Source organism: Onychomys torridus, chromosome 14 (assembly GCF_903995425.1).
Source record: "Onychomys torridus chromosome 14, mOncTor1.1, whole genome shotgun sequence".
NCBI classification, from domain to species: domain Eukaryota; kingdom Metazoa; phylum Chordata; class Mammalia; order Rodentia; family Cricetidae; genus Onychomys; species Onychomys torridus.
Genome location: NC_050456.1, coordinates 83,850,195 through 83,874,996, shown reverse-complemented (window position 1 = coordinate 83,874,996; position 24,802 = coordinate 83,850,195). Strand labels below are relative to the sequence as shown.

General features: G+C 43.0%; 2 protein-coding genes across 2 annotated transcripts in view; one reads left to right on the top strand and one right to left on the bottom strand.

The window, feature by feature from the left end:
• The window catches only part of Abcb5 (ATP binding cassette subfamily B member 5), a 125,727-nt gene extending 109,723 nt beyond the window's left edge, over positions 1-16,004 (top strand). The window contains exon 29 of the mRNA XM_036205663.1: positions 15,897-16,004. Within this exon, the coding sequence (XP_036061556.1) occupies positions 15,897-16,004 (108 nt within the window). The remainder of the gene's footprint in view (positions 1-15,896) is intronic.
• A 6,001-nt stretch (positions 16,005-22,005) lies between these two features.
• Positions 22,006-24,522, bottom strand: Sp8 (Sp8 transcription factor). The gene is made up of 2 exons (XM_036205394.1): positions 24,502-24,522; positions 22,006-23,499 (listed from the first exon to the last, which is right to left on the bottom strand). The coding sequence occupies exons 1-2, from the start codon at positions 24,520-24,522 to the stop codon at positions 22,006-22,008; spliced, it is 1,515 nt and encodes a 504-aa protein (XP_036061287.1).
• Positions 24,523-24,802: the final 280 nt, after the last annotated feature.

Sequence of the window (24,802 nt, the reverse complement as noted above, 5' to 3'; positions counted from 1 at the left end):
AAGAAGCCACTGCATGAAGCTGTGAAGTTAAAGCCTGGATTGTCTTGGAGACCCTAAGATGTTTGAGATGCCAGAATCATGGGATACCTGCTGAGTAGAGCTGCTAACAAGAAGTGGAACCAGCCAGAGAAAGAAGTGTGCTGCAGTTAAAGCTAAAAGGAGTTGGAGATCTGAATAGTGTTTTGTAGACATGGAAATACAGGATTTGGAGTTTGCCTAGCTGGTTTTCTGTCTTGCTTTGGTCTAGTATTTCCTCACTATGCCCCCCTTCCTGCATTTTGGAATGGTAATGTATATTCTGTACCATTATATGTTGGACATATATGATCTGCCTTTTTATTTTGATTTGATAGGGAATTACAGTTTAGAGATTGCATGAATCTCAGAAGAGACTTTGGACTTTTAAACATTGTTAAGACTGTGAGAGACTACGGGAACTTTTGAAGTTAGACCAAATGCATTTTGCATTATGATATTGTTTCAAACTTATGGGGGCCAGGTCATGGAATGTGGTGGTTTATATGTAATTGGCCCCCATAATCTCATAGGGAGTGGGACTATTAGGAACTGTGGCTTTGTTGGAATAGGTATGGCCTTGTTGGAGGAAGTGTGTCACTGTGGGAGTGGATTTTGAGGTTTCCTATGCTCAGATACTACTCAATGTCTCTGTTGACTTCCTGTTTCCTGCAAGATATAGTACTCTCAGCTACTACTCCAGCACCTCATCTGCCTGCATGCTGCCCATTATGATGATAGTGGACTGAACCTCTGAAACTGTAAGTGAGCTGCCTCAATTAAGTGTTTTCTTGATAAGAGTTGCTGTGATCATGCTGTCTCTTCACAGCAATAGAAACCCTAAGACAGGAGTTGAACAGGGTTCTCAAAAGAAGAAATGCAAATGGCTAATAAATATTTGTAAATTATCAAAATTATTAGCTGTCAAGGAAACACAGATTAAAACTACTTTAAGAGCCAGGTGGTGGTAGCGGTGGCAGTACATGCCTTTAATCCCAGAACTGGGGAGGCAGATGTAGGCTGATCTCTGTGAGTTCAAGGCCAGCTTGGTCTACAAAGTGAGTTCCAGGATAGCTAGGGCTGTGACACACAGAAACTCTTTCTTGGAAAAACAAAGCAAAACAAACAAACAAGAAACTGTTGCGGCTGTGTCCCCCAAGCAAGACCACCACAGAGCCGATCCAATGCAAAACACACAGGGATTTATTGATAACAAGCAAGCTCCAGCTTGGTCCATGTCCAACATCCAACACAGTGGATGGAGGAGGACGGCCCTGAGCTCTCAGGTAAGGAGTTTATAAAGGGGAAAAACACAAGCAGGGTGGTTCAAGCCTTAGCATCATGTGATTGGGTGAGGGTGTATAACCTTTGAATTTACTGGTTGGGGATTACAGTTATCATTTTTGGGCAGGCCTGGACAAGTCCCAGGCTTTGTCCTTGAGCTGCCATGGGGGATGGCTGGCTTAGCACATTCACAATGGCCCATGCATGTAGCACTAAGTTGGTGAGGGTTCCCAGACAGTAAACAACTGGCTGAACCTTGAGCAGAGTCCATGCAGAAAGGGAACTACTGCAAGGACTGTGTCTTTTGTTCATGGCCCTCCCAGAAACTGCTTGCTCAAGTCTCGGGAAACTGAAATTGAGGCCTGATCTCTGAAAGAAGACTGAGAAGCCTGTTATGGCATTTCCTTGGTGTAGCAGATAGGGATGATTACAGAAATCTACCACTGGTCAAGAGAGAACAGACCTTGAGGTTCCCAACCACAGCTGATGCATCTACAATGCAAACCCTACACTTAAGGCTACAGGAACATTATGGAAGACAGAACAGAGAGACTGTACGAGCCAGAAGACCAGATAACAGCTGTGAGTATCTTCTATATATGATAGGGAAGCTGCTCCCATAAAAATCTCAAAACTATGGTCACCTAAATAAGACCCACATAATAACAACACCAGTTGACATGCCAAAGCAGATGGAGGAAATCTCACAGGGCCCACCCCTAGATGAAGAACTATAGGCAATTAATAGCTACTGAGAAAGGGAGACTCAGTCTTCTCCAGGGATTAACCCTCTGAGAGGTTACCCAATGCCAAGCAGTCTTAAACACGTATACAGATGAGAAACATTAAATGTACTCAGCATACACACACACACACACACACACACACACACACACACACACAGAGATGGGGGGGGGGAGAGAGAGAGAGAGAGAAAGAGAAAGAGAGAGAGAGTATATATACACTGTGTGTGTGTGTACAGATGTATATATGTAACAATAAAAAGTAAGGAAGAAGTCATGAATCTGAGAGAGAGTTGGGGGAATGGTAAGAGTTGAAAGGAAGAGAGAGATGGGTGGAAATGATGCAAATAAACATGTAGAAACCCCAACCCCCCAATTTTTAGGTTAAGTTTTTTAAAATGAAATTGCTTGCTCAGAGGAACGCAGTGTTTTAATCCATTTTATAAGTCCAACTTAAATTCCCACTCTTTTTGTTAAAGCAAGTAACTCTATATTGAAAAAGAAGCTTAATAGGGATATTTTTATAAGGAAAAAAACCAGATGCTGGGAGGAGGGAAGAGAAGGGAAGTAAAGTAGGTTAGGAAGGGAGGAAATGATAGGTCACATTAGCAAATGTGAACTCAGGTTTCAAGTTTTAAATTACTTTTTCAAATTTATGTAAATTTTATTGAGAACATGCGTTTTTAGGATGACAGCCCAGTGCCTGGTAATAACTTAAGGGCTTTAGGCAAAATGCCAGATTCCTCAGGCCTCAAGTCAGTTGATTTATCAGGTAAAGGCTCCTAACAGGGCCCAGATAGAGGAGATGGCCCAAATATGACAAAAAACAAAAACAAAAAAACAAAAAAAAACCCACTTAAGAAATTGTGTGTTGAGTCTAAGACAAAGAGAATGCATTTGCTAAAAATAGATACCATGGTAGCTTAATTGTCTTGTTCCAACAGCCACCTGATGACATGTCCTTAACATGTGTTTCATCAGCCACTGGTGACCTCTTAGAGAGTATACTGTTAAGGCTACCCTAAGTCAATAAAATTTTTCATTTAAATGGAAATTTTTGTTTTAAATACAACTCAATCAATCTTAGTTATTTATCAAAGAAAATGCATTGGTTTGATTTGGTTAATTCTACAATTATCTGGTACTTAAATGTCTATTGCCCAATTTATTTAAATTCTTGTAGGCCTAATTCCTACAAGACTTTTCTCTACACTAAGGCATTGTGATGGTTAGGTTTGGGGTTTTTTGTTGTTGTTGTTTTGTTTTTTTGTTTTGTTTTGTTTTGTTTTGTTTTGAGACAGGGTTTCTCTGTGTAGTTTTGGTGCCTTTCCTGGATCTCGCTCTGTAGACCAGGCTGGCCTTGAACTCACAAAGATCCACCTGCCTCTGCCTCCCGGGTGCTGGGATTAAAAACATGCACCACCACCGCCTGGCTGGTTTTGTTTTTTGTTTGTTTGTTTTGTTGTTGTTGGGGTTTTTTTTGTTGTTTGGTTTTTGGTTTGTTTTTTGTTTTGTTTTGTTTTGTTTTGGGGTCAACTTGACACTATTTGAGAAAAGGAATCTAAATTGAGAAAATGCCTCCATTGGATTGTCTCCTACATTGCTTGAAGTAAAGTCTATAGGGCATTTTCTTGATTAATGATAGATGTGGACAGGCCCAGCCCACTGTAGGTTGTGCCACCCCAGGCAGATGGTCTGAATTGTGTAAAAATGCAGACTGAGCAAGCCACATAGACCAAGCCAGTAAGCAGCATTCCTTTGTGGCTTCTGTTTTAGTTCCAGCTTCCATGTTCCTGCTTTGAGTTCCTGCCCTGACTTCCTTAAAAGACAGTCTGTGATGTGGAACTAACTGTAAACTGAAATAAATCCTTTCCTCCCTAAGTTGCTTTTAGTCATGATGCTTCATCATAGCAACAGAAACCATAAGACAGAAATTGGTACTGGGACATGGGTATTGCCCTGACAGGCCTGATGGTGTATTTTGGAGAGGATTATAGTGACATTTGAACTCTGGTATGCAAAAGCCATCAAGAGCTCAGAGCTCAATGGGCTGTTCTGTGGGAGCTTGGAAGATAAGAATGTTGAGGCAGACGATGAAGGCCAGACTTGAGAAATTTCAGAGGGTACTTTGAGATTCCCTTAAGGACTATCAGGGGCATTTGATATTTTGAATTAAGAATCTGTGGTTTTGGTCAGCTGGGAAGAGTAAGCTGTGATTAAAAAGGGACCAGAACCACTAAAGTAAAATGTTAGCTGGGCTGGTTGATACTGTCGGCTGGAACTGAGAAATTAGCAGTAATTATAAAGTATCACTAAGGTGAAATCTTCTGGGATGTATTTCCCTCGGATCATCACAAGGAAGCCTTGGCCCAGAGGAAGGCTGAGGCTGTACTTTGCGCTGGCAGCCAAACTTGTAATGTCTAAGAATTTCTCACTTGGTAAATGAAGGTAGGTGTGGAAGGGTCATGGAAAGCAGCTGAGGCTTGGCGCTCTAGGAAGCCAGGAGAAGCCATTGTTGAAGATATAGTAGAATTCCTAGGATTTAAGGGGTCATGGAGAGAAGTTGAGGCACCATGTGGCATAATCAGAGACCTTAAAGAGAGCCCAGGGAGGGTATTGGAAAAGGAGAAGCCTCTGTTGCAGAGAGCCCAACATTTGGAGATTCTAGTACCACAGGACAACTGCCATAGCAGCAGCCATGAAGGGTAGCCATGCACTGAGCCTAGGGGAAGTGTATGTTCTGTGTCAAGCTGTCTGGAGCCTAGAAGATGGTGAGTCTCAGAAATCTGACACTGAGCCTTACTCTGTTGGATTTTGGTTTTGATTTGGGCTGGTTGTGACTGTGCCCTTGTTCTTCCCTCTTGTAGAAAGAAAGTATTTAGCTTGTTTTTTTAATTTTTTAAATTTTAAAAAATTTTTATTTTACAGGAGACCAAAGCTAAAAGACTTTAGAATTTTAGAGAGGCTTTGGACTTTTAAAGAGACTTTGTTTTAAAGACTGGGATTGTAAATTGTTCAAATATTTGTTTGTTCTGTTTGAGACAGGGTTTCTCTGTTAGCTCTGGGTGTCCTGGAACTCACTATGTAGAACAGGCTAGCCTCAAACTCACAGAGATGCACCTGCCTTTGTCTCCTAAGTGTTGGGATTGATGACATGCTCCTAGCTGAAGTGTTTGAATTTTTAAAGACTGGGACTTTTAAAGTTTGGAATGTGTTTTATACTGAGATCTTGGTTTTTTATGAGATCTTGGAGTGAATAAGAAAGGAAAGGTTATAGTTGAAGAGCGATGTATTTGTGTATCAAAATGACAATGGGTCAATTATGCTGTTTAGTTTTATGTCAATTTGACACAAGCTAGAGTCATTTTTGAAGAGAGAGCCTTGACTGAGAAATTGCTCCTATCAGAATGGTCTCTGGGCAAGGTTGGGGTACATTTTCTTGATCGATGATTGATGTGGGAGGGCTCACTATAGGCAGTGCTGTCCTTGTGTTGGTGGTCCTGAATTGTAAAAGAAAGCAGGCCACAGGCTAGGCATACTGTGGGGACAAGCCAGTAAGCCCTGTTGCCCATAGCCTTTGTGTCAGTCCCACCTCCAGGTTCCTATCTTCACTTCCTGCCCAAACTTCCTTCAATGATGTACTCTGACCTGAAACAATCCCTTTTCCCTGTCCCCTCAAGTCTCCTTTTGTCATGGTGTTTTATCACAGCAATAGAGAAGTAACTAAAACAGGCATATTTCCTAATTACAAGGATTTATGAACTAAGAAAGACTGATTTCTGCCAGTCAGCACTCAGCCTCTCACTTAGACTTATTTTATTCCAAACTTGTCTGAGACTCTTCAGCCTGTCCTTTCCCTCGGGACTGCATATCATTATGAAATGAAAGACTTAAAGACAAGCACTGGTTAACACAAGAAAAGACAAGAAAGTCCTAAATTCAACACAGAAGGTGTCCAGAGAGTTAACATCCTCTACAGAAACATCTAGAAGTGTTGTATGTCACAACAGCTCTCAGTCATGGCCACATCTTACCCTTGAAGCCAACCACCCTTCCTTCTCAGGAAAGATGACTATCTGATGAGCCTTAAAACAATTAAAACACCAATGAGGCTAGCAAGAGACAAGAATGAATTTAAAAGAATAAACTATGCACAGGTGTCAGTAAAAACAAAAGATGTAACAATGCCACACCTTTTGTATAACTAACCCAGCCACTATACCCTACCGCCTCTTAATCAAATTGTAGTATGCCTTCATGTTGAGCATACTTAGGTCATAGCAACTGAACTGACTTTCTGCCATTGAATAGTTCTGTTTCACATGACCACGTGAAATTTGTACTATATTAGCATCAACTAGTGTACCACTTTTTGTTTGAACTTTTATTCCAAAAGGATTTGTGAAGTGACACCATAGTACGGCCAGAAAATTTACCAATAAGAAGCAATTAAGGGAGTGTCTTACTTTTCTACTGCTGTGATAAAATACCATGACCAAGCAAACAAAAAACAAACAACAACAAAACATCATTTAATTCTTCCAAAGGGTTTGAATCCATGATGGCAGGATGAAAGCTTGGAGGCAAGAACTGCTGAGAGCTCACATTCCAAACCATAAGCTGGAGGAAGAGAAAGAGCACACTGGGAATGGCATGAGTCTTTTGAAATCTCAAAGCCCACCCCAATGACACACGTCCCCCAACAAGGCCACACCTCCTAATTCTTCCCAAAACAGTTCCACCAACTGGGAACCAACTCTTCAAATATATGTGTAGCATGAATCTTAAAGAGTCTTATTAATAAAACAAACTCAGGGCCTGGTATTGGGGTGAATGCTGGAAGATTTGAAAAGCAGAGCAAGCCACAGCTTCCTCACCTTGTCAGTTCCTCAGCTGATCCTGTTTCCTCAGACTCCGAGTCCTCATCCAAATGGATCTCAACTGAACTGCTTCTCAAAGCCTAAAAGCTTAACCAGACAAATGCTTCTAGTTTCTGGCCTTCACGCCTTATATACCTTTCTGTTTTCTGTCATCACTCCCTGGGATTAAAGGCTTGCTTTCTGGGATTAAAGGTGTGAATCTCCATGCTTGGCTGTATCCTTGAACAGATGGATTTCTGCCTCTGAAATGCTAGGGTTAAAGGCTACCACTGCCTATCCTCTATGTGTAATAGTGTGGCTGTTCTGCTTCTGACCCCAGATAAGGTTTTTAGGGTGCACAATATTTCAGGGAACACAATACCACCACAGAGAGGAAATAGAAAGTTTGAAGTAGAGGAAAAAAGATAAAAGGTGTGATAGTGCTGTAGCTTTTAAACCTTTAGCTCCCTATCAATAATAATTATGGATACTTAAAAGTTCACTTTAAAACCACACGTATACATATCTAAAATTGACACTTGACCCAATTGACAGTCAAGAAGAAATTCTAGGAAAGGGTTGACATTGTTAAATTACCAAATGTTGCAGGCAACTGTGAAGCAAAAAGATGGGAGAAAAGGAAGAAAGGGAAGGATATAGTGAAGGAAAAAGAAAAGTAGGAAGGCTGGAGGAAGCTCACAAGAATTGCTCAAACACTAAATAAAGTAATACACTGTAGCAATCAGGTTAGGACTAGAAAGAAAACATTTCATCATCAAATCCTCAGAAAACCCTAAATAAGAGAAGAATGCAGACTCTTGGTCCCAAGGTTTTAGTTTCAGCAAAATTTACCTGCACCAGTTTCATAAATTCTTTTACTCTTCAGGGTTTTTTTTGTTTTGTTTTGTTTTTTTTCCTTTCTGGTTTTTTTAAAGATGGAGTTTCTTTGTGTAACCCTCGCTGTACTGGAACTAGCTCTGTAGTCCAAGCTGGCCTTGAACTCACAGAGATCTGCCTGCCTCTCGAGTGCTGGGATTAAAGGCGTCCATCATCACTGTCCAGCACTATTCAGTTTCTTAGAGCTGTGTACCCCAAGAAGACAGACACTAATGAACAGTAAATTACTCCAAAAGAAAAGCCTGGCTCTCCAGGACAGATAGAATTCATGGAGCAAGAGATATTGAAACTCAGCAAGGTCAATGTTATTCTCAAGCATGGGGAAGGATAATTCTTCAAAGGAACAGAGAAAAAAAATAAATGCCTGATTAATAAATCTGAAAAACTCATACATGAGACACTGAGAATTGCAGAAAGAATTGTAAAATGGAGTGTTTCTGGCATTTATTAGGAGCATAAGATTAATAGCATAGACTCAGCTGGGATCATTAAGAGTATTTCACAGTCCTGAAGCTCTCACTCCTCAGTAGATGGTTGCACCTGCATGTTTTAGCTTGTTATTCAATTTATGTCAACTTGACACAAGCTAGAGTCATTTTGGAATCCCACCAGCTAATTAACCGACCATCCCTCCTAGATAGAATCCCACCAGATAATCCAACATCCATCCTAGATGCAACTGTGATGGAGAGATATTTTTTGGTGTGCCTTCTCCTTAAGCTGTAAAAGTACAAATGTTTGAACACAGGTCTATGCTTTTCTTCTTTGGTTAACATGTTGGTGTGGAGCTGTGTTTTTTCTCAGCCCCTCCACACTCTAATACACTTTCCCTATACAGCCTTACTACAACATAGAGGAGTTAGAAATACAGTGCCTCCAACAACGATACCCAGCAAGGCCTCAGGTGTGCCAGCCTTTGTCATAAGCCTTAGTGCAGGGATAGACTAGATCTGACATCTACACAGATTGCCTCAGACTATTGAACATCTCTGCTATCTTCACTCTTGGGGTCTTATCCTAACGTCTTTGTTCCTTCTGCAGCCCAGTTGCATCATTCCCGTCCTTGGTCTAAATAAGAGAGATCTTGATAATTGTCTTGTAAAAAAAAAAAACAAGATAAGTACTGAGGAAGCAGATGCTTAAAGATCCCCACCACGAGTTAAAGGCTTTAAAAAAATCATTTTTAAGGAACAAATTTACAACGTTGAAATTGGGGTGTGGGTTATCTTTAAGTAGAAGCCTAAGCATTGAGAAAAGCAATGGCTGAGATCTGGAAGAAAATAACAGTAATGGCCCAAAACTCGACTGAGTTTCAACTCATTCCAAACGCTACTGAGGTCTGGATTGTTGTGAATGGCTTTTCAAATAGTCTAAAATAAATACCACCTTGAGCATTGAGGATGTACAGCATGTGGCTTGCGTGTACAAGGTCCTGTATTCTATTTCCAGCATTACACACACACACACACACACACACACTTTACTATTGACTCAAGTAATGAAATGGTTTTAAAATTGAGGATTCCACTAGTGATAGCACAAAACTACTTGAGATGTTCCCATATATTGGCAGAAGTCTTGTGCCATTAACCTAGACAAAATTAAAGCATTTGGCAAATGGCATCACAAACCCAGCATAGCCAGAACTAGCCAGAGAAATGGAAATTTCAACATTCAGTCCTACTCTGAACTTGAACAATACTCCATGGTTTTCTCTTTGATGAAGATTATCATCTTCATTTAAAAATAGAACACAACAGTGTAGTCAAACAAGATTTAACCCTCCTTTCTTTCTCTACATTAATTTTTGTTAAGGTAGACTATTGAACCAGAGAGTAAAGATGTTTTCCTTGACTCAACTCCAGCAAATACTTCTGAAATGAGCCCACTTTAGTGCAGCATACAAATACAATAGCTCTCTCCCCAGGGAGCCCAGTGGTTCCCTGACAGGTATCAGAAGAGGGTGTGAGACATGTTGTTTTCTTTGTTTGTTTGTTTGTTGTTTTTCTTTTGATTTGCTTTTTTCGAAGAAACAGAGTTTCTCTACATTGCCCTAGCTGTCCCAGAACTCACTCTATAAACAAGGTTGGCCTCAAACTCACAGTGATCCGCCTGCTTCTGCCTCCCCGAATGCTGGACTTGAAGGCTGAGAAATGTATTTTTTTAAGGGAAGATCCACAGCCTGCATCAGCATCTCAAAAAGAATTTGTTGATTCAAGAAATAAATAAAAATTTAAAAACTAATGACTTTATATACAGAATCTATAGGTAAGAGTTTTAAACAAAAACTTGGAACAATTAATGAAGTCTAACAATCATTACCTTTGCTTTTGAAAAAATATCTTTTTAAATAAGAACTCTTTTCTAATAAGAATTTTTCCATTTATTCACTTATTAGGGAAGCACACATGTGCTACAGTATGCATTGAGGTCAAGGAGCAACTAGTTCTCTTTCCACCATGTGGGTTCTGGGCATCAAACTCAGATCATCAAGCTTGGTGACAGGAGCTCTTACCCACAGGCTGAGACATCTCACCAGCCCTCAAAGTTTTAAAAAGATAGCCATTTTGTTCTCCACTTTTATTCTCTTCAGAGTGTTGTAAATTCACGTGCAGTTAGAACAGAAAAAAATCTGCCACTTTCCTGAAAGTCCAGTGAATAGCATTACTGAATTCTTGTATTGTGATATTTTATTTTTAATGAAATGTGATTTTATTTGCATGTTAATAAAGTTGCCTTGGGGTCAGAGCAAGCCATAGCAGAAGTTGGGTGGTGGTGGTGCACTCCTTTAATCCCAGCACTTGGGAGGCAGAGCTAGGCAGGATCTCTGTGTGTTCAAGGATACAGCCCACATGGCAACACATGCCTTTAATCTCAAAACCAACCTTAGAAGACCTGGAGGTCTGTACCACAGGCAGTGACAAGGAGGTCCCTGGGTTTACAACCAATGAGAAAGCAGAACAGAAAGTCTATAAAAAAGAAAAAACACACAGAAGTAGATCTCTGGCAGAGAGGAAAGACAGAGCAGCAGTGAAGGGTAAGGTTTTCAGCTCTCAGCAGTTGCTCTGACCTCTTGGCTTTTAACTCTGCAATTGGCTCTGTGTTTCTTATTTAACAAGACGGTTACATCCACACTCCTGTTTTTTTTTTAAACACAGAGAATATGAAATAATCAGTAACTATAAGGACAAACTAATCTCTATTCTCATGGCAATTTTAAACAAAAATAGATACTGAATTCTGAGTAAATACATGTATACCCAGAGACTAAAGTTTACACTATTTTAAGATACTTTAAAGCATTGTAAGATGACAAATTGTAATTCCTAATCATTTTTAAATGGTTAATTGTAGCAACATCATGGCAGGGTGATGGGGGGGGGGGGATTTACTTTTCAAACAAAGACTATTTTCCCTAAAGTAAGAACACAAGGGTAGTTTCAGTTTTCTTTTATGATTCTATGTTCTGGAATTATGACTGACTCACTCATCACTATACTCAGACTTATTTATAATAATTCAAATGAACACAGGAGGTACTCAGTGTTTGCTGATTGAATTTATGTTTCTAAACAAAAACAAACATAACATTTAAAACATCATTACAAGTTGGGTGTGGTAGCACACTCCTGTAATCCAATATGTGGATGCTGAGGCAAGAGGATTGTCATGAGTGCAAGGCCAATCTGGGACTCGGTACAAGAACAAGAAAGGGTAGAAAGGAAGAAAGGAAGGGAGAGAAGGAAGAAAGAAGGTGTGGTGGTGCACACCTTTAATCCCAGCATTCAGGAGGCAGAGGCAGGTAGATCTTTGTGAGTTCAAAGCCAGCTTCATCTACATAGTTCCAAGACAGCCAGAACTATGTAGACAGACCCTGTCAAAAATAAAATTTAAAAAAGAAAAGCAATAAAAAAAGGGGGTGAGGAGGGATGGGAAAAAAGAAATGGAGGGAGAAGGGAGGAGGAAGGAGAAAGGAGAGAGAGAGATCCCACAATGGTATGACTTGAGGCTGATTCAGTCACTGTTGGAGTATAAACTGCTTTGTCCTCCTTAGGATAGTAATGTGATCATTTCTAACTGGGCACTTTTTCCCCCTTTGGTTTTCTAGACAGAGTTTCTCTGTGTAACAGTCCTGGCTGTCCTAGAACTCGATCTGCAGTCCTGGCTAACCTTGAACTCACAGACATCTGCCTGCCTCTGCCTCCCAAGTACTGGAATTAAAGGCATGTGCCACCACCAAGGCAATTTATAGTGTTCTTATTCTACAGTAATCTGTGCTTTTCTAGAGTCCTAAAAAAAATTACCAGAAGTTTAAATATCAGGCCTGGGGATATGTCTGGTAGAGTATCTCCCTAACATACATATCTATATAAACAATAACAGCTAAAGAAAAAGAGGTCAGGAAATCAAGGAGTGTGGCAGGGAAGTGGGGGTAGAATGAGGAAAGCTGAAAAGAGAGTGGGGGAAGGATATAATTTTATTTTTATTTTAAAAATTAGTTTTTAAAAAGCAAAATAGAAAATTGAGGCTTCCATTAAATTTTTATTTTTAAAAAGGCCCATTGAAAAACTTTAGTATAAACATGATCCAAATTTTGTGGAAGGTACATTTATATTTTTAAAGTATTTGATGTTAGCCTGAAATTCAAATTTAACTGGTTATCTAGTATTTTACCTGGCAAGTCTAGTTATATGAAAAGATATTCTAACTAAAATATTTTTTACTTTTTACTATAATCTTAATTAAACAAGGCAAGAATGCATGCAGTTTTTTAAATGTAAGAGACATACTTATCTATACTGAGAGAAAGAGAGACAGACAGAAGAAAGAGAGAGCCCTAACTTTTAAATCTTTTTGTACTCTGACAAACTCAATTTCCAAAACAAACATATTCTAAAATTTAAGTCAGAAAATAAGGAGAGAAATAAGTGAAATCACTAAATTATTTTTATTTCAAATTACTATATTAAGGAAAATAAGAAAGTCATTTCAAAGTATAAAAATTTTAAGGTATAGGTTATAAATAGAATGCTGCTAAAAAGGTACATTTAATCATTTGAAGTAAGACTACTGGTCATAGCCAGGTGGTTGTGGCACACACCTTTAATTCCAGCACTGGAGAAGTAGAGACAGGCAGATCTCTGAGTTTGAGGCCAGCTTGGTCTATAGAGTGAGATCCAGAACAGTAAGAAACCCCTTTCTCAAAGAAGAAAAAGTAAAGAAAGAAAGAAGAAGAAAAAGAAAAAGAGAAAGAAAGAAATACTGACGGATTATTTTTAATCTACCTGTTCACACATGAAATAAAAACATAGAATTAAACTAGATATATCTTCTTAAAATTTTTGGTTAAGGCAATGGGGGAGGGAACTCTGAATACTACCTAAGATCCCATAGCCATTAGCTGACCTTTAATTTTAAAATACCCATGCTTTCAGAGCATAGAATAACTAAAGAAGTCACAGAGATAAGATCATTTCTCTTCTACTGGGAATCATCTACCACCACCTTTATGAAAGTAACCTCCCTACAAAAGAAGTTAGAATTTTAAGAATGGAAAAACTTCACTAAATATGACTTTCAGGGTATTCATGCTAAAATACTCAAGTAAACACATGTCACTGGCAATACATTTCATTTAATAATTACATACTAAAGAAAGCATGTCATACCTCCTATAACTTGTATATAGCAGAAGAACACACAATGTTCTGTTCTCAAAATATTTGGTAAGTGGCTTTATTGCTCTACAATCATTAATACAATACTTAACTATGATATTGTCTAAAATATGTCAATACTGAGGACATGAAAAGTGTATATGTGTGTACCTTACCCAAACTTAACTTGCACAGTTTGAAGTAAAATAGTTATTCTTTGGAAGAAATACACCAACTTACTTTACCTGAAAGTATAAAGGTTGGTAAATTATAGCCCCATATGCTCATTTAATTAAAGTTGAGGGGAGACATAATGCTATAGAGTATTTTCCCCCAGATGAAGAGTTCACATATGTAACAAAAGTTGGAGTATATATAACTCAACAATCTTGTTAAAATGCCACTAAATCAATGAAAATATATTTTAAATACATTTCCACCAGCCACAAAATTCCTTCCCTTACAAAGGCCATTGTTGGCTAAATTGAATGGGGAAAGAACTGGCTTAGGAAGAGGGGGAGGGCTGAAATAAGGGACAGGTATGCAAGGGGTACAAGCACTGGTCAACATGTAAGCAAGGACACAGCTTCCGGAGGGGATGGAAAACCGACGACAGGGTCCCTGTGTAATTAGGGGCATTAAATGGGTACAAAATTGGGCAGTACAAATCCTTTACTTTCAGTTCAACTAGACAATTACTTGAACTCTGGGGAGGGGGAGACCATCTACTTTCCTTCTTTTGTTTCAGGATTTAAAATGGAGTGGCCAAAAACTTGAAAGCTGGAAGGATTGGTTCCCCCATAGACATAAATAACCCAAGGTGAATTATTGAAAGTTTCCAGCATTCGTACAGAGTTCATGGTGAAGTGAGCATAATGTAAATCAACTCATTGTTTGGGCCCTTTCAAATGGGTTGCCAAGAGAGGAGAGAAAACTTGATAAGCAGGCTCGGATTCCTATGTGTTGATTTAGAAATCTTTAAGCTTGTGGGAGGGAGTTCAATTCATTTAAGAGAAGAAACTTAAAGAAAGGAAACTAAACAAGGAAAACAGTGTGAAATGAAGCACTGGTGTGAACGAAGAACAAGGAATTTTCTTAATAATAATAATAATAATAATAATAATAATATAAAGAAGCAAGAAAACCTTCATTGTGCTTTCAATGGCAAATTTAGGTTCTTTTATTTTTAGGCTCACGGTTCGATTTCCTTTTGATATTAAATAGCCATGCTACATTTACAGTGTCCAAACTGTTGACAATTCTTAATGAGCTTGGCAGAATATTAAATGTAAATTAAAATCTCAAAGATTTAGTCCTCCTCAGCTAAATAGCATGGAACAGCAAAGGCATTTTTCTTTCAACCTTCTCTTGTGAAGAGCCCATTTCTAAACTGTGTGGCTGCAGAGCTAGGTAGATTCAAAACCCTAGTGATCAGATTCACCTCTTAAAAAGTCAGCTGCTCCAAGCCTGACTCTTTCTGCAATCAACAAACAAACAAAACAACAACAACAACAACACACTGGTTCACTAAAAGTCAAGAGGGCTAGAATCTAGTGTGTGAGTGCAAATCTTAGGTAGCTCTTCAGCCTGGGTCTATGTTCCTTTTCCCAGAACACTGCCCCAGCTTTTGTCAATGTCATGTGTTTGTCATGGTTTAATCATCAAAAACAGGTTGGTTTTTTTTACCCTCAAAAATATGATATTTTAAGTATTGATTGTTTCCAATACTTTTTAAAGTCACACACACACACACACACACACACACACACGCACACACACCAAAAAACTTGAATGTAAGGGGGGGAAATGACACTGCTTAGCAGAGGCAAGAAAGATAAAAGTAGAAATGGCCTGGATTATCGGCAGGGGGATTTGAAAGACACTTGTGGCTTACTTTCGAAGCTTCATTTAGCATTGAGCATTCTGTTCCTGGTGACAGCGCAGTGGGAATTCCCACTCCAACAACCCATGAAATGTTACTGCATAATTATTCACCTTCTGAGGCCCATTAGAACTTATCAGCACAGAAAGAAATTTAATTTAAACTCACCCCTCTGTGCTACAGAATGGCAAGGCCATGAGATCAAAGCAGGAAGCTCTGTCCTTCAGTGGTTTGCAACACCTAGGCACAATAGGGAGAGAGAACGCGCCGCATTCCGGTGCTTCCTGGCTTTCCGGACTGGGGGGGGGGGTGGGGGGCTTGCATCACCAGCTGGTTTTTAGGAAAGAGGCTGGTGCTCGGTAGGGGGACTTGTCAATTATGTTCTAGAGCTGCTGGTGGCCACATTACTTGTACCGCCGCTGCCAGCGCTTTGCTTTGCCTTCGTTGGGCACACCACACACCAAATAAAGAACCTCTTTCCTTCCCCACTATAAGTGTGGAGTCAATGGAAATAAGGGTTTTAATACAGGAGTAACTCTGAGAGCCCTGTCTTGCACAGGTGTGCATCCTCGCGAGTGCCCCGTTAGTGCTTAAGGAGAGTTTCCGCGAGGCCTCGGTCTGCGAGCACCTCACAGCAGTACAGATCGTGCTTGTGAGCCATCAATAATTGCCAAATTTAATCTTTGACCAATCTCAAGGATACAACGTGTATCCCAGTTACCTGTTGGCCTAGGGCCTAGAGAAGCCTACTAGAGCTCAGGGTGGGAAGAGTTTTGCTAAATGCCAGCCCCATTCCTCAGACAGCTTGCACGTTGCAGGTACATTCTCCAAATGAAGAACTTTAGAGGGCTCTTTCAAAACAGTTGATCTTCCTCTCCCAGGTCCTTTCAAATATCACCAAGATAAAGCCTGAATAAGATTGGTAGCATTCCTCGTCCCCGCTCCCCACTCCCCCCCCGCCCGGCACCGAGAGACCCAAAGAATAGAAGGGAGAGAGCAGAGAGAAAGGAAGCAAGAAATAAAAGAGGTAGTTGAGTTTTAGGTACAAGTCTTTAAGAAAAGTTTAGTTCTGCTCACACTACCATGAGTCTGTACCTTCCTACCAAATCTTTTCTCTCCTGGACGGCTAAACAGATTTCTAAGGGGAAAAAAAAGGCGCAGCAAATTTTCTCAATGAGCCAGACTTAGTGGCAGTGCGGTTTTCGTGTGAGGAGTGGGGTGATGCTGGAGCCCAAGATCAGACTGGAGAGCTGCAGGCCCCGCTCTGCAGAGCGGCCTCGGGCACAGGGTGGCGCTCGCTGTCCGCACAGAAGGCTCAGGAGGCCGCGGAGCCTTTGTGTGCGCCGGGCGCCGAGGGTCCCGGCAGATAGGCCACCGACACCCCAGGTTTCCACTGCTACCCGGGAGCAGCCGGCGCCCGTGCAGCCTTCCCGGGACTGCTGGGCAATCTTCTCGACAGCTGCTAGCACTTGGAAGAGGCCAAGCCGAGCCTTGGGTGGTGAAAAGAAGGGCTGGGAACTCCTCCCCTCCTCCCCGGCTCCATTGGTTGGTTTTCAGAGAACCTTAGAAACTAGGGGCCTGAGGGGGACACCTCAGCAAACAGGTCACTCACTTCCAGTGAGCCTTCAGCACAACTTACGGCCTGAGCAACCAGACTGGGAAGTGGATTTCAAACAAGAACCCAAGTATACGAGCTTTAAAAGATAGCTTTAAAACTAACGTTAAGGGACATGTTTGTAACGAACGCATTATGCCTAGGGTTAGGTGACTCCAAGCCCTCCTCGGTGTCCCCAGGGTTTTAGGAGTCTCCTCTCTTTAGGAACCAAAGCCAATGTAGAAGGCTGTTTCCCTGCCGCCAAGAGATCCCACAGAAAATTAAATTAAATTAAACACGTGTCCAGGGACTAAAATAAAATAGACTCCTTCCCTCCCTCCTGAAGCAGCGAATCAAAGTTCAATTCCCAGGAAGAGTCTTACAGGGTGGCCTCTCGCTCTTCCCCAGGAACCAGGGGGCTGAGGTCCAGGACACCCAGGGATTACTGGCTTTCCCCTAATCCGGAAGCAGGAAATAAGGGCGCAAGCAAGCTATGCATCTTAGTTTTTAAATAACAGCAACCATTGTGCAAAGCCTTTGGAGGATAACCTCAGAGAACTGCGGCATGAATCCGAAGAGTACTGCATTACCCTCTTACAAAACATTTCTTCTCTAAAGTCAATCGAGAATTTTAAGGCTATTTTGGAAGAGAATCGTGGAGGTGGCGATCGGGAAATGGGGGAGGGAGGCAGAAAAAATAGAGAACCCGAACCTGTAGTTATTTTAGTGATGGAGGCGGCAGAGGGGGGGAAATAAAAAGGCCTGCTTGGACGAAAGCATTTTTTAAGGCAGAAAAATTTAAAACCATTCTTTATTCAAAAATATTGGGATCAAATCAATACCTCATTTCTGTGAAAACAATGGGTAAAAATTAGCTCTGCTATCTTAGGCAGTCTGGGGATATTTAAATCTGTAGTTTTCCCCTATGTTTTTGCTTTAATTTACCAGCCTCCCTCCCCATCCTCTGACTTGTGAGATAATCTTCTATAACAAGCGAAACATTCATTTTCAATAAATTTTTCCATTCAGTAACCTGACGAAAAGATTCACGGGAAGACAACAATGTGAATGGTAGACCAGTCTTCTTAAGAAGCAGGAATCCCTGCTCATTGCCTGCTTCTGTGCTTAGCTAAGGAGCCCAGTTGAGAAGTTAAGGCAAGACTAGGGGAACAGGGCAGTGGAGAAACAAGCCTACCCAGGAACGTTCTCCAGTGTCTCTCCGGTGGGAGACCAACTATCACATTGATTTAAATTAGCTTTCCTGCATAAGATATCTGAGCTGACAATCCAGCTTCACCAAATTAGTCACATACCTAAGTGAACAAGCTCATCTAAAAAGTTGATAAAGAAGGGGGGGGGGGCAAGATAGGGAAGTTCAGACTCAAGCTTGGGGAAAGGTTGAGGAAGGAACTAGGAGGACTGCACAGCACCAGCCCTTGGGGAGGGGGCAGTGCCTTCCCAGCCTGGGGAGGATGGGCTGATACACGCTGGCCTGACCTCTGGGTCAACAGCTAGTTTGACTCTACCTTGATCTGCAAGCCCGGAAGCTTGTCCTTTGGTTCAAAGTGACAGCACTCTGGCTTCACCGGAGTGAGTTTCTAGCCATTGTCAGAGTACACAGAAGAGACTCCCTTTTGTGTTTCATCTTCCTTACTCCCCAAAGAGACATGATGTTCAGCCTCCAAAGGGCACTCTACCCACTCTGTGTTAAACAAAGTTAGAAATACTGCTTCATGCCCATAAAACAAAACTAAACTAAAGCCAAGCTAGACTGAGGGAAGCCAAAGAAAGTGAAAGTTTGCACACCCACAAGACAAAAGTCCTGCTTTCTGCACCTCAGAGAAATCATCCACCTCTCAAATCAAAGATTCATTCTTATACATGTACCAAGCAGCTGTCCTCTTACCTGCCTCTACATTAACTGTAGAACTGGCCTCTCCGCATCCCCCAGCTGCTGCAAGTTTCAACAAAAAAGAAACACTTAAAACTGTGTTCTGCATTATTCCTAGGAAAAAAGTGACAGAAACTATTTTATTTTTCTTAGTAACCATTTCTGAGAGCCACAGTATTCCAAAATAGCAAAATAACTTGTTTATAACCATAATGGCTTAAGTGTGAGTATAGAGTGAACAGCTGGATGAAGACTGTCTGCTGACTGGGCACCAACAGTATTATTACACAACATATTGAACTACAAATCCCATCACTTATGCCCAGACTTTATATAGGATTTATAACCCCCTGCATTTGTCACTTGTTTCTTTACATACATTTCAATGAAAAATTTTCAATTCAAGATGATTACCAAGACTGAACTGAATGTGAGGAGCATGCAAACAGAAAGAAAGAAGCTAAACTTATTAGAATCTCAACACACTAACTTTTTATTCAGTTTGATTCAAAATAATATTAATCTAATAGTGAAATAGTTTGACATAACATCAATCAACATTTAAAGTATATTATGTTTCAAAGTATGGCTCAAGGAACACCCATTGCTTAAATGCACTTAGACATAACAAGACAATGTTTTTTATTGGCATCATTGACACCTTTGAACAATAGCCTCGTAGATAGATTAAGGTTTAACCTTCCTTTTCTTTGGTGGCTGTTTAGAGACTTTTAAAGAACAGATAACTCATTTCAACAGGAATCTACTGATATTTACCTCTGCAGAATCCTTAGCTAAGACACAGAATGCCAAAAAACAAGCTTTTGTTAGCTTGACCTCCTCCTGCCTCCTAACAACAGAAGTTATTCCTAAACGAAGCTTTTATTTTAAATGTATTGATCTTTCATGTTAAGTCTCGGCCTTTTAAATACTAAATGCAATCAAGGGCCAACAACCCGAGGCCTTCTAAAGACTGAGAAGGAAGCAACAACATGAAATGTCTTTGAATTGCTTGGTGAATTACTTCGAAAGTTTTAAGAGGTCAATAAATCCTGATGCTATGAGCTAAATCTAATGGTAAATAATTAATTACATATCTTAGACACTATAATCTTTATCTTGGTAAACAAAGAAAACACAGCTTTGCCAAATAGACCTTCCATCTACATATTATCTTAAAGGCAAATATTTAAATATTACCAAAAAAACCAGGGTCGTATTTTGTTTAAATTAGACATTAAAACTGAAGATAAAATGCAAATGCCCATAGTTTTAAAAGGGGAAAAAAATACAAATTAACTGACCTAGTCTTTTATCTGAGTTTATTAATACCATTTAAAATATTACAAATAAATCAATTACATTTCATGCATTTAAAATGCAAGTCTAAAATGTTCCAGAGAAAGGCTTTTCATTTCAATGTGAAATATCCAAATTATTTCAACATTACAATGAATAGTTAGTTTGCAGACTCTGCAAACAACACTTAAATGTAGTGTCAGGAGTGTTTGTCAACAGTTAACAACATCACCTTCAGGAAATACACAAAGGCCAAAGTTAGTCGAGTATCACTTGGACAATTTATTTAATACATGGGTTTGGCAGACCCCGTTATTATGAAGTATAGGAGAACTCTCACTTTAACTACGCCTGAACTGCCAGCAAATGCAAATAAGTACATGCGCCATTAAATTAAATGTCATCCAACATTTATCAAATAGTGTCTTAGTTACAGCTTGATACCTATCTAAATTCATATTCGAGCAAAACTAGGCCCGGAAAGTGCGTGTGTGGCTCTGCACCTCCAGAATTGAGTTAAAAAAAAAAAAAAAAAAAAAAACCTGCAGCTCATCAGAACTTCAGCAATAACTCTTAATATTTTCTTCTGACAAAAAGGAAAAAAAATCAAGTTTACTTCAATATATTTTCAAATATTTATCAGAAGTAATGTACAAGAAAAATACTATACAAAATCGTCTCCTGGACAATGTACCTCACACCTCACACCGGCGGAGTCATGTTTAATGGGAACTAATCTAGAACGATTTTCCAGTTGTACAAACCATTAGGTTCAGATATATTTTACAAAGAATTTTAATTTTATTTCCTATTTTCCTCTTTTGGCATTTAAACTACAGCCTCGTCTGAAATAAACGATAGCTTCTTCACTTGAGTTTAAATCACAAAGAAAAGAAGAAGTTTAATCCTAAAATATTCAATGACTTGCAATAATTTACAGAAATGAGTAGATAAATTGACTGTTGGACTAAACCAAAAGGGGAGGGAAAAAAAGATTGGGAGACTATGCTCGGGAATGGTGAAACGAGGTAGAAAAGGACAAACACGAAGATACTTAATCTGGTCTCACCGGAAAGGGGGTATTTTTGCATAAGAAAAAGACACCTACCCTCACTCCCACCCTCACCCCCTAAGTTACTGCTATCAAAATAACTTTGGGATCAATATTAGCAGTTAAGAGAGAAAGACGTGCTCACAGGCAGAGGAAAATTATCTAAACCGGAAGCTAAGAGGAAAGTTGCTTGTTTATTTTTTCCTCTCAGTTTTTCAGTTAAAAAAAAAAAAGTCACAAAGATGAAAGACGATAGCGGCATTGATTCCCCTTCACAGGACTCGCAGCGGTTCACCCGCAGGGCACAAAGAACTAGGCAGAGTTAAGCTGGAAGAGCTAAATTCTGCTCACCCGGTCAGGGTGCAGCAGGCCTGTGCGCAAGGTAATGCTCAAAGTGGGACAGCCGCCCAAGAGCGCTCGCGGGTCCAGGCCTGAGTGCCTTGCCTGACCTCCAGCCTCAGCCTCCTCGCAGCTCCTGCTCAAGCTGGCTGAGCACTGCGCTTTCCGCAGCCCCAGAGGCCGGGGTCTACCCGACACCCCATTCATCCTGTCCTAACTCCAGAGGCTTCTGCCCCCTCAAAGTTCCGCCCGCCCGGAGCTGGAGGAGCGGGTTCCCACTGCGCCCGGTCTCGTTGTCACCGTGCAGTAGGGAGCCAGGGCTCCAGCCACCAGTGCGTGCTTACTTACTGTCCACATCCCTTTAATAAAGTAGGAGAGGGAAGCCGGAGAAAGAGACAGGGAGTCGGGGAGAGAGCGCGAGACAGTGAGCCGACACTGGAGCCCAGGCCAGGCATACAAGCCAGACAGGACCCAGGTGGGAGGCTGAGGGACAGTCACTCCAGGCCGTTGCGGTGGCCGGGTTCCGGGGTCTGCAGCAGCTCGGGGGAGTGGCAAGGCGGGCTGCCCGCCGCGCTGTGCTCGCTATCGGTGTCGCTGCCTTTCTTGCCACCGCTGGAGCCCGCCGAGCCGCCGCCACCACTGTGCGTCTTCACATGCTTGCTCAGGTGGTCGCTGCGCATGAAGCGCTTGTTGCACACCGGGCAGGCGAAGCGCTTCTCGCCCGTGTGGGTCCGCAGGTGCCGCTGCAGCTCGTCAGAGCGCGTGAAGCGCTTGCCGCAGAACAGCCAGTTGCACACGAACGGCCGCTCGCCCGTGTGCCAGCGCAGGTGCGCCTTCAGGTGCGACGTCTTGCCGTACACCTTGCCGCAGCCCGGGATGTGGCAGCTGTGCAGCCCTTTGCGCCGCAGGCTCGCCCCCGCCGGGCCCAGCCGCTCAGCCTCTTGGCAGTTGGGGCAATCGCAGGTGGCACGGCCCGAGTAACGGCGCGCGGACGAGCGTGGGGAACCCCCCAGTGGCGCCGCGGGCCCCGCGCTCAGCATGGAGCTTCCCGCGCCGGCCAGCGGCGACGGAGCCGAATCGGGGTAGGAGCCGGGCAGTACTGGCTTGAAGCCGTCCATGAGGTGCTGGCCCGCCGGGCTGAGCAGGTGAGACGAGGCACCACTGCTGAAAGCCGAGTGGCTCAGGCCCGAATAATCCGAGTTATAGCCTCCGAGCGGCGAGTGCAGCGACGTTTGAAGACCCCCGGCGGCTGGGTGCAGCGAGCCAGGCAGCGCAGCCGCCCCGTTGGGGTTCTGCACGTCGATCCAGCCAGCGCCCACGTCCCACCAGCTGGAGGCGCCCGCGGAGCCCACGTCGCCCGCGGCGCCCAGACCCGGGTGCGAGGGCTTGAACCACGATTCGTACGGATGCGCCATGCCCACGCGTGGGTAGATGCCCTGCAGCCCGTCCACCGACGTGTGCACCTTGGAGATGAACACCGGCTGATGGGAACCGTCCTGCGAGTGTGCCCCGGAACCGCCGCCACCACCCCCGCCGCCGCCGCCGCTGCCGCCCGAGACGCCCGGGGCCTGGAACACCGAGTAATCGTTGGCGAAGGGCGAGCTGGAGGCAGCGGCTGCTGCTGCTGCGGCCGCGGCGGCCGCGCTGCTGGAGGTGAGGGAGAAAGCGCTGGAGCCAGGAGAGCCGCCGCAGCTAAACGAGTCGGACACCAGGGCCGCGGCCGCTGCTGCTGCCGCCGCCGCCGCCGCTGCGGCCGAAGACGAGCCGCCGTTCCGGGAGGCCCCAGACACGCCGAAGCTGGAGAGACTGGAACCCACTACGTTGCAGCTGCTGGAGGAAGAGGACGAAGAGCGTTTCCAGGGGTGGAAGCCTTTACCGAAGGAAGAAGAGCTGTCCGACAAGGAGGAGGGAGACGGGCTGGGGCTGCCGATCTTATTACAGGTAGCAGCAAGCATGGCCAGAGGAGTGGATCCCAACCTCGGTTCTTCCTGAGACCCGGAGCGGAGAAGAGGGGTGGGGGAGGGGTGGTGGGCAAAGGGCCGGTGGGGGAGGGAGGAAAGAAATGTGCATTAGTCCCCTAGTAGCCTCTAGACGCCCCACTGCTCCCCTTCTCTCGCTGCCGCACGCCACCACCAACTCACCTGACACCCCCAGCTGCCCCGGCACCCGGCTGCCTCCCTCTCTACAGGAAGGGACAAGTTTGGCAGCGGGAGTCTGATTCCGGAGCAAAACGCCACGCTAAAGAAGAGTTTAACAAGAATTCTCACCTAAGACCACACTCTCGTGTGCACAAAGCCCTAGACGCGTTTGATCAAACGAACCGAAAGTCCAGACTGGGGCTGGAGAAGTTTCCTCTGCCGTGCTACCTGGGGAAATCACTGGATTGCATTCAAAATCGCTACTCTGCAATCCGGAGACAGCTTTGAAAATCCTGTTCAGGTCCCCCTCAACCCATCCTTGGTTGCTTCTCCCGGGCCCAAAGAGGCCGAACTGTAAGGCTTACTTGCTTTTCCAACCTTTCTTTTAGTTTTCTTTCTTTCTTTTTTCTTTCTTTTTAAGTACATCTAAAATGGTAGAAATAAGATGAGTTCAACGTACCTGCAAAACAAGGCGGGCTGAGGAAAAAAATTTAAGGGGAAGGGGAAGAATCCGCAGTATGCCCAAGAGGGGAAAACTTTCTCGCGTTCCCCCTCGAAATCGTCGAGTGTATTAGGGGCTACGCGCAAGTCTCCCGGGCAGGGAGCGGCTGGGCGCTGCGAGGTGGCGGGTCTCAATGTCCTACGAACCTTTCCTGTGCTGAAAAAAGTGGCTCTGCCTCCTCTCCCCCCTCTTTCTTTTCTCTAAACTCACTTGTATTGGCGGCGGGGGGGGGGGGGGGCTCTCAATAGAGAGACTGATAGCCCGTGGCCTGGCCCGGGTGACTTTAACCCCCTCCGATCGGTAATAAAAGGAAACTAATTAAACCAGCGAGAGAAGATCCTGAGACTCACCCCTAGAAGTGAAGTTGCCATCACACAGAAGCGCCCTCCTCCTCTCAGAGGATCTTTTTTATATTGATAAATCAGAGGCAGTGTTTTTTTTTTAGAGGTGTGCAATACAATGATCAGTTCCGCCCATTCCGCCACAATTGTAGCTCCCTCTCCGGCTTTGAAGTGCCGCGGAGGCGCGGCCAACCAATCTGCGGCCTCGCCGGGCCGCGCCGCGCGCGCGCCGTGAGGTCATCGGCGCCAACGGGAGGGGTGTGCGAGTGTCTCAGAATGTGTGTGTGTGTGTGTGTGTGTGTGTGTGTGT

Bases quoted from the DNA above. Each gene is read 5' to 3' on its own strand.
- Sp8 (XM_036205394.1), bottom strand. From the start codon at position 24,522: ATGGCAACTTCACTTCTAGGG. The intron at 23,500-24,501 runs GTGAGTCTCAGG...TCCGGGTCTCAG, and splicing joins TGGCAACTTCACTTCTAGGG to GAAGAACCGAGGTTGGGATC.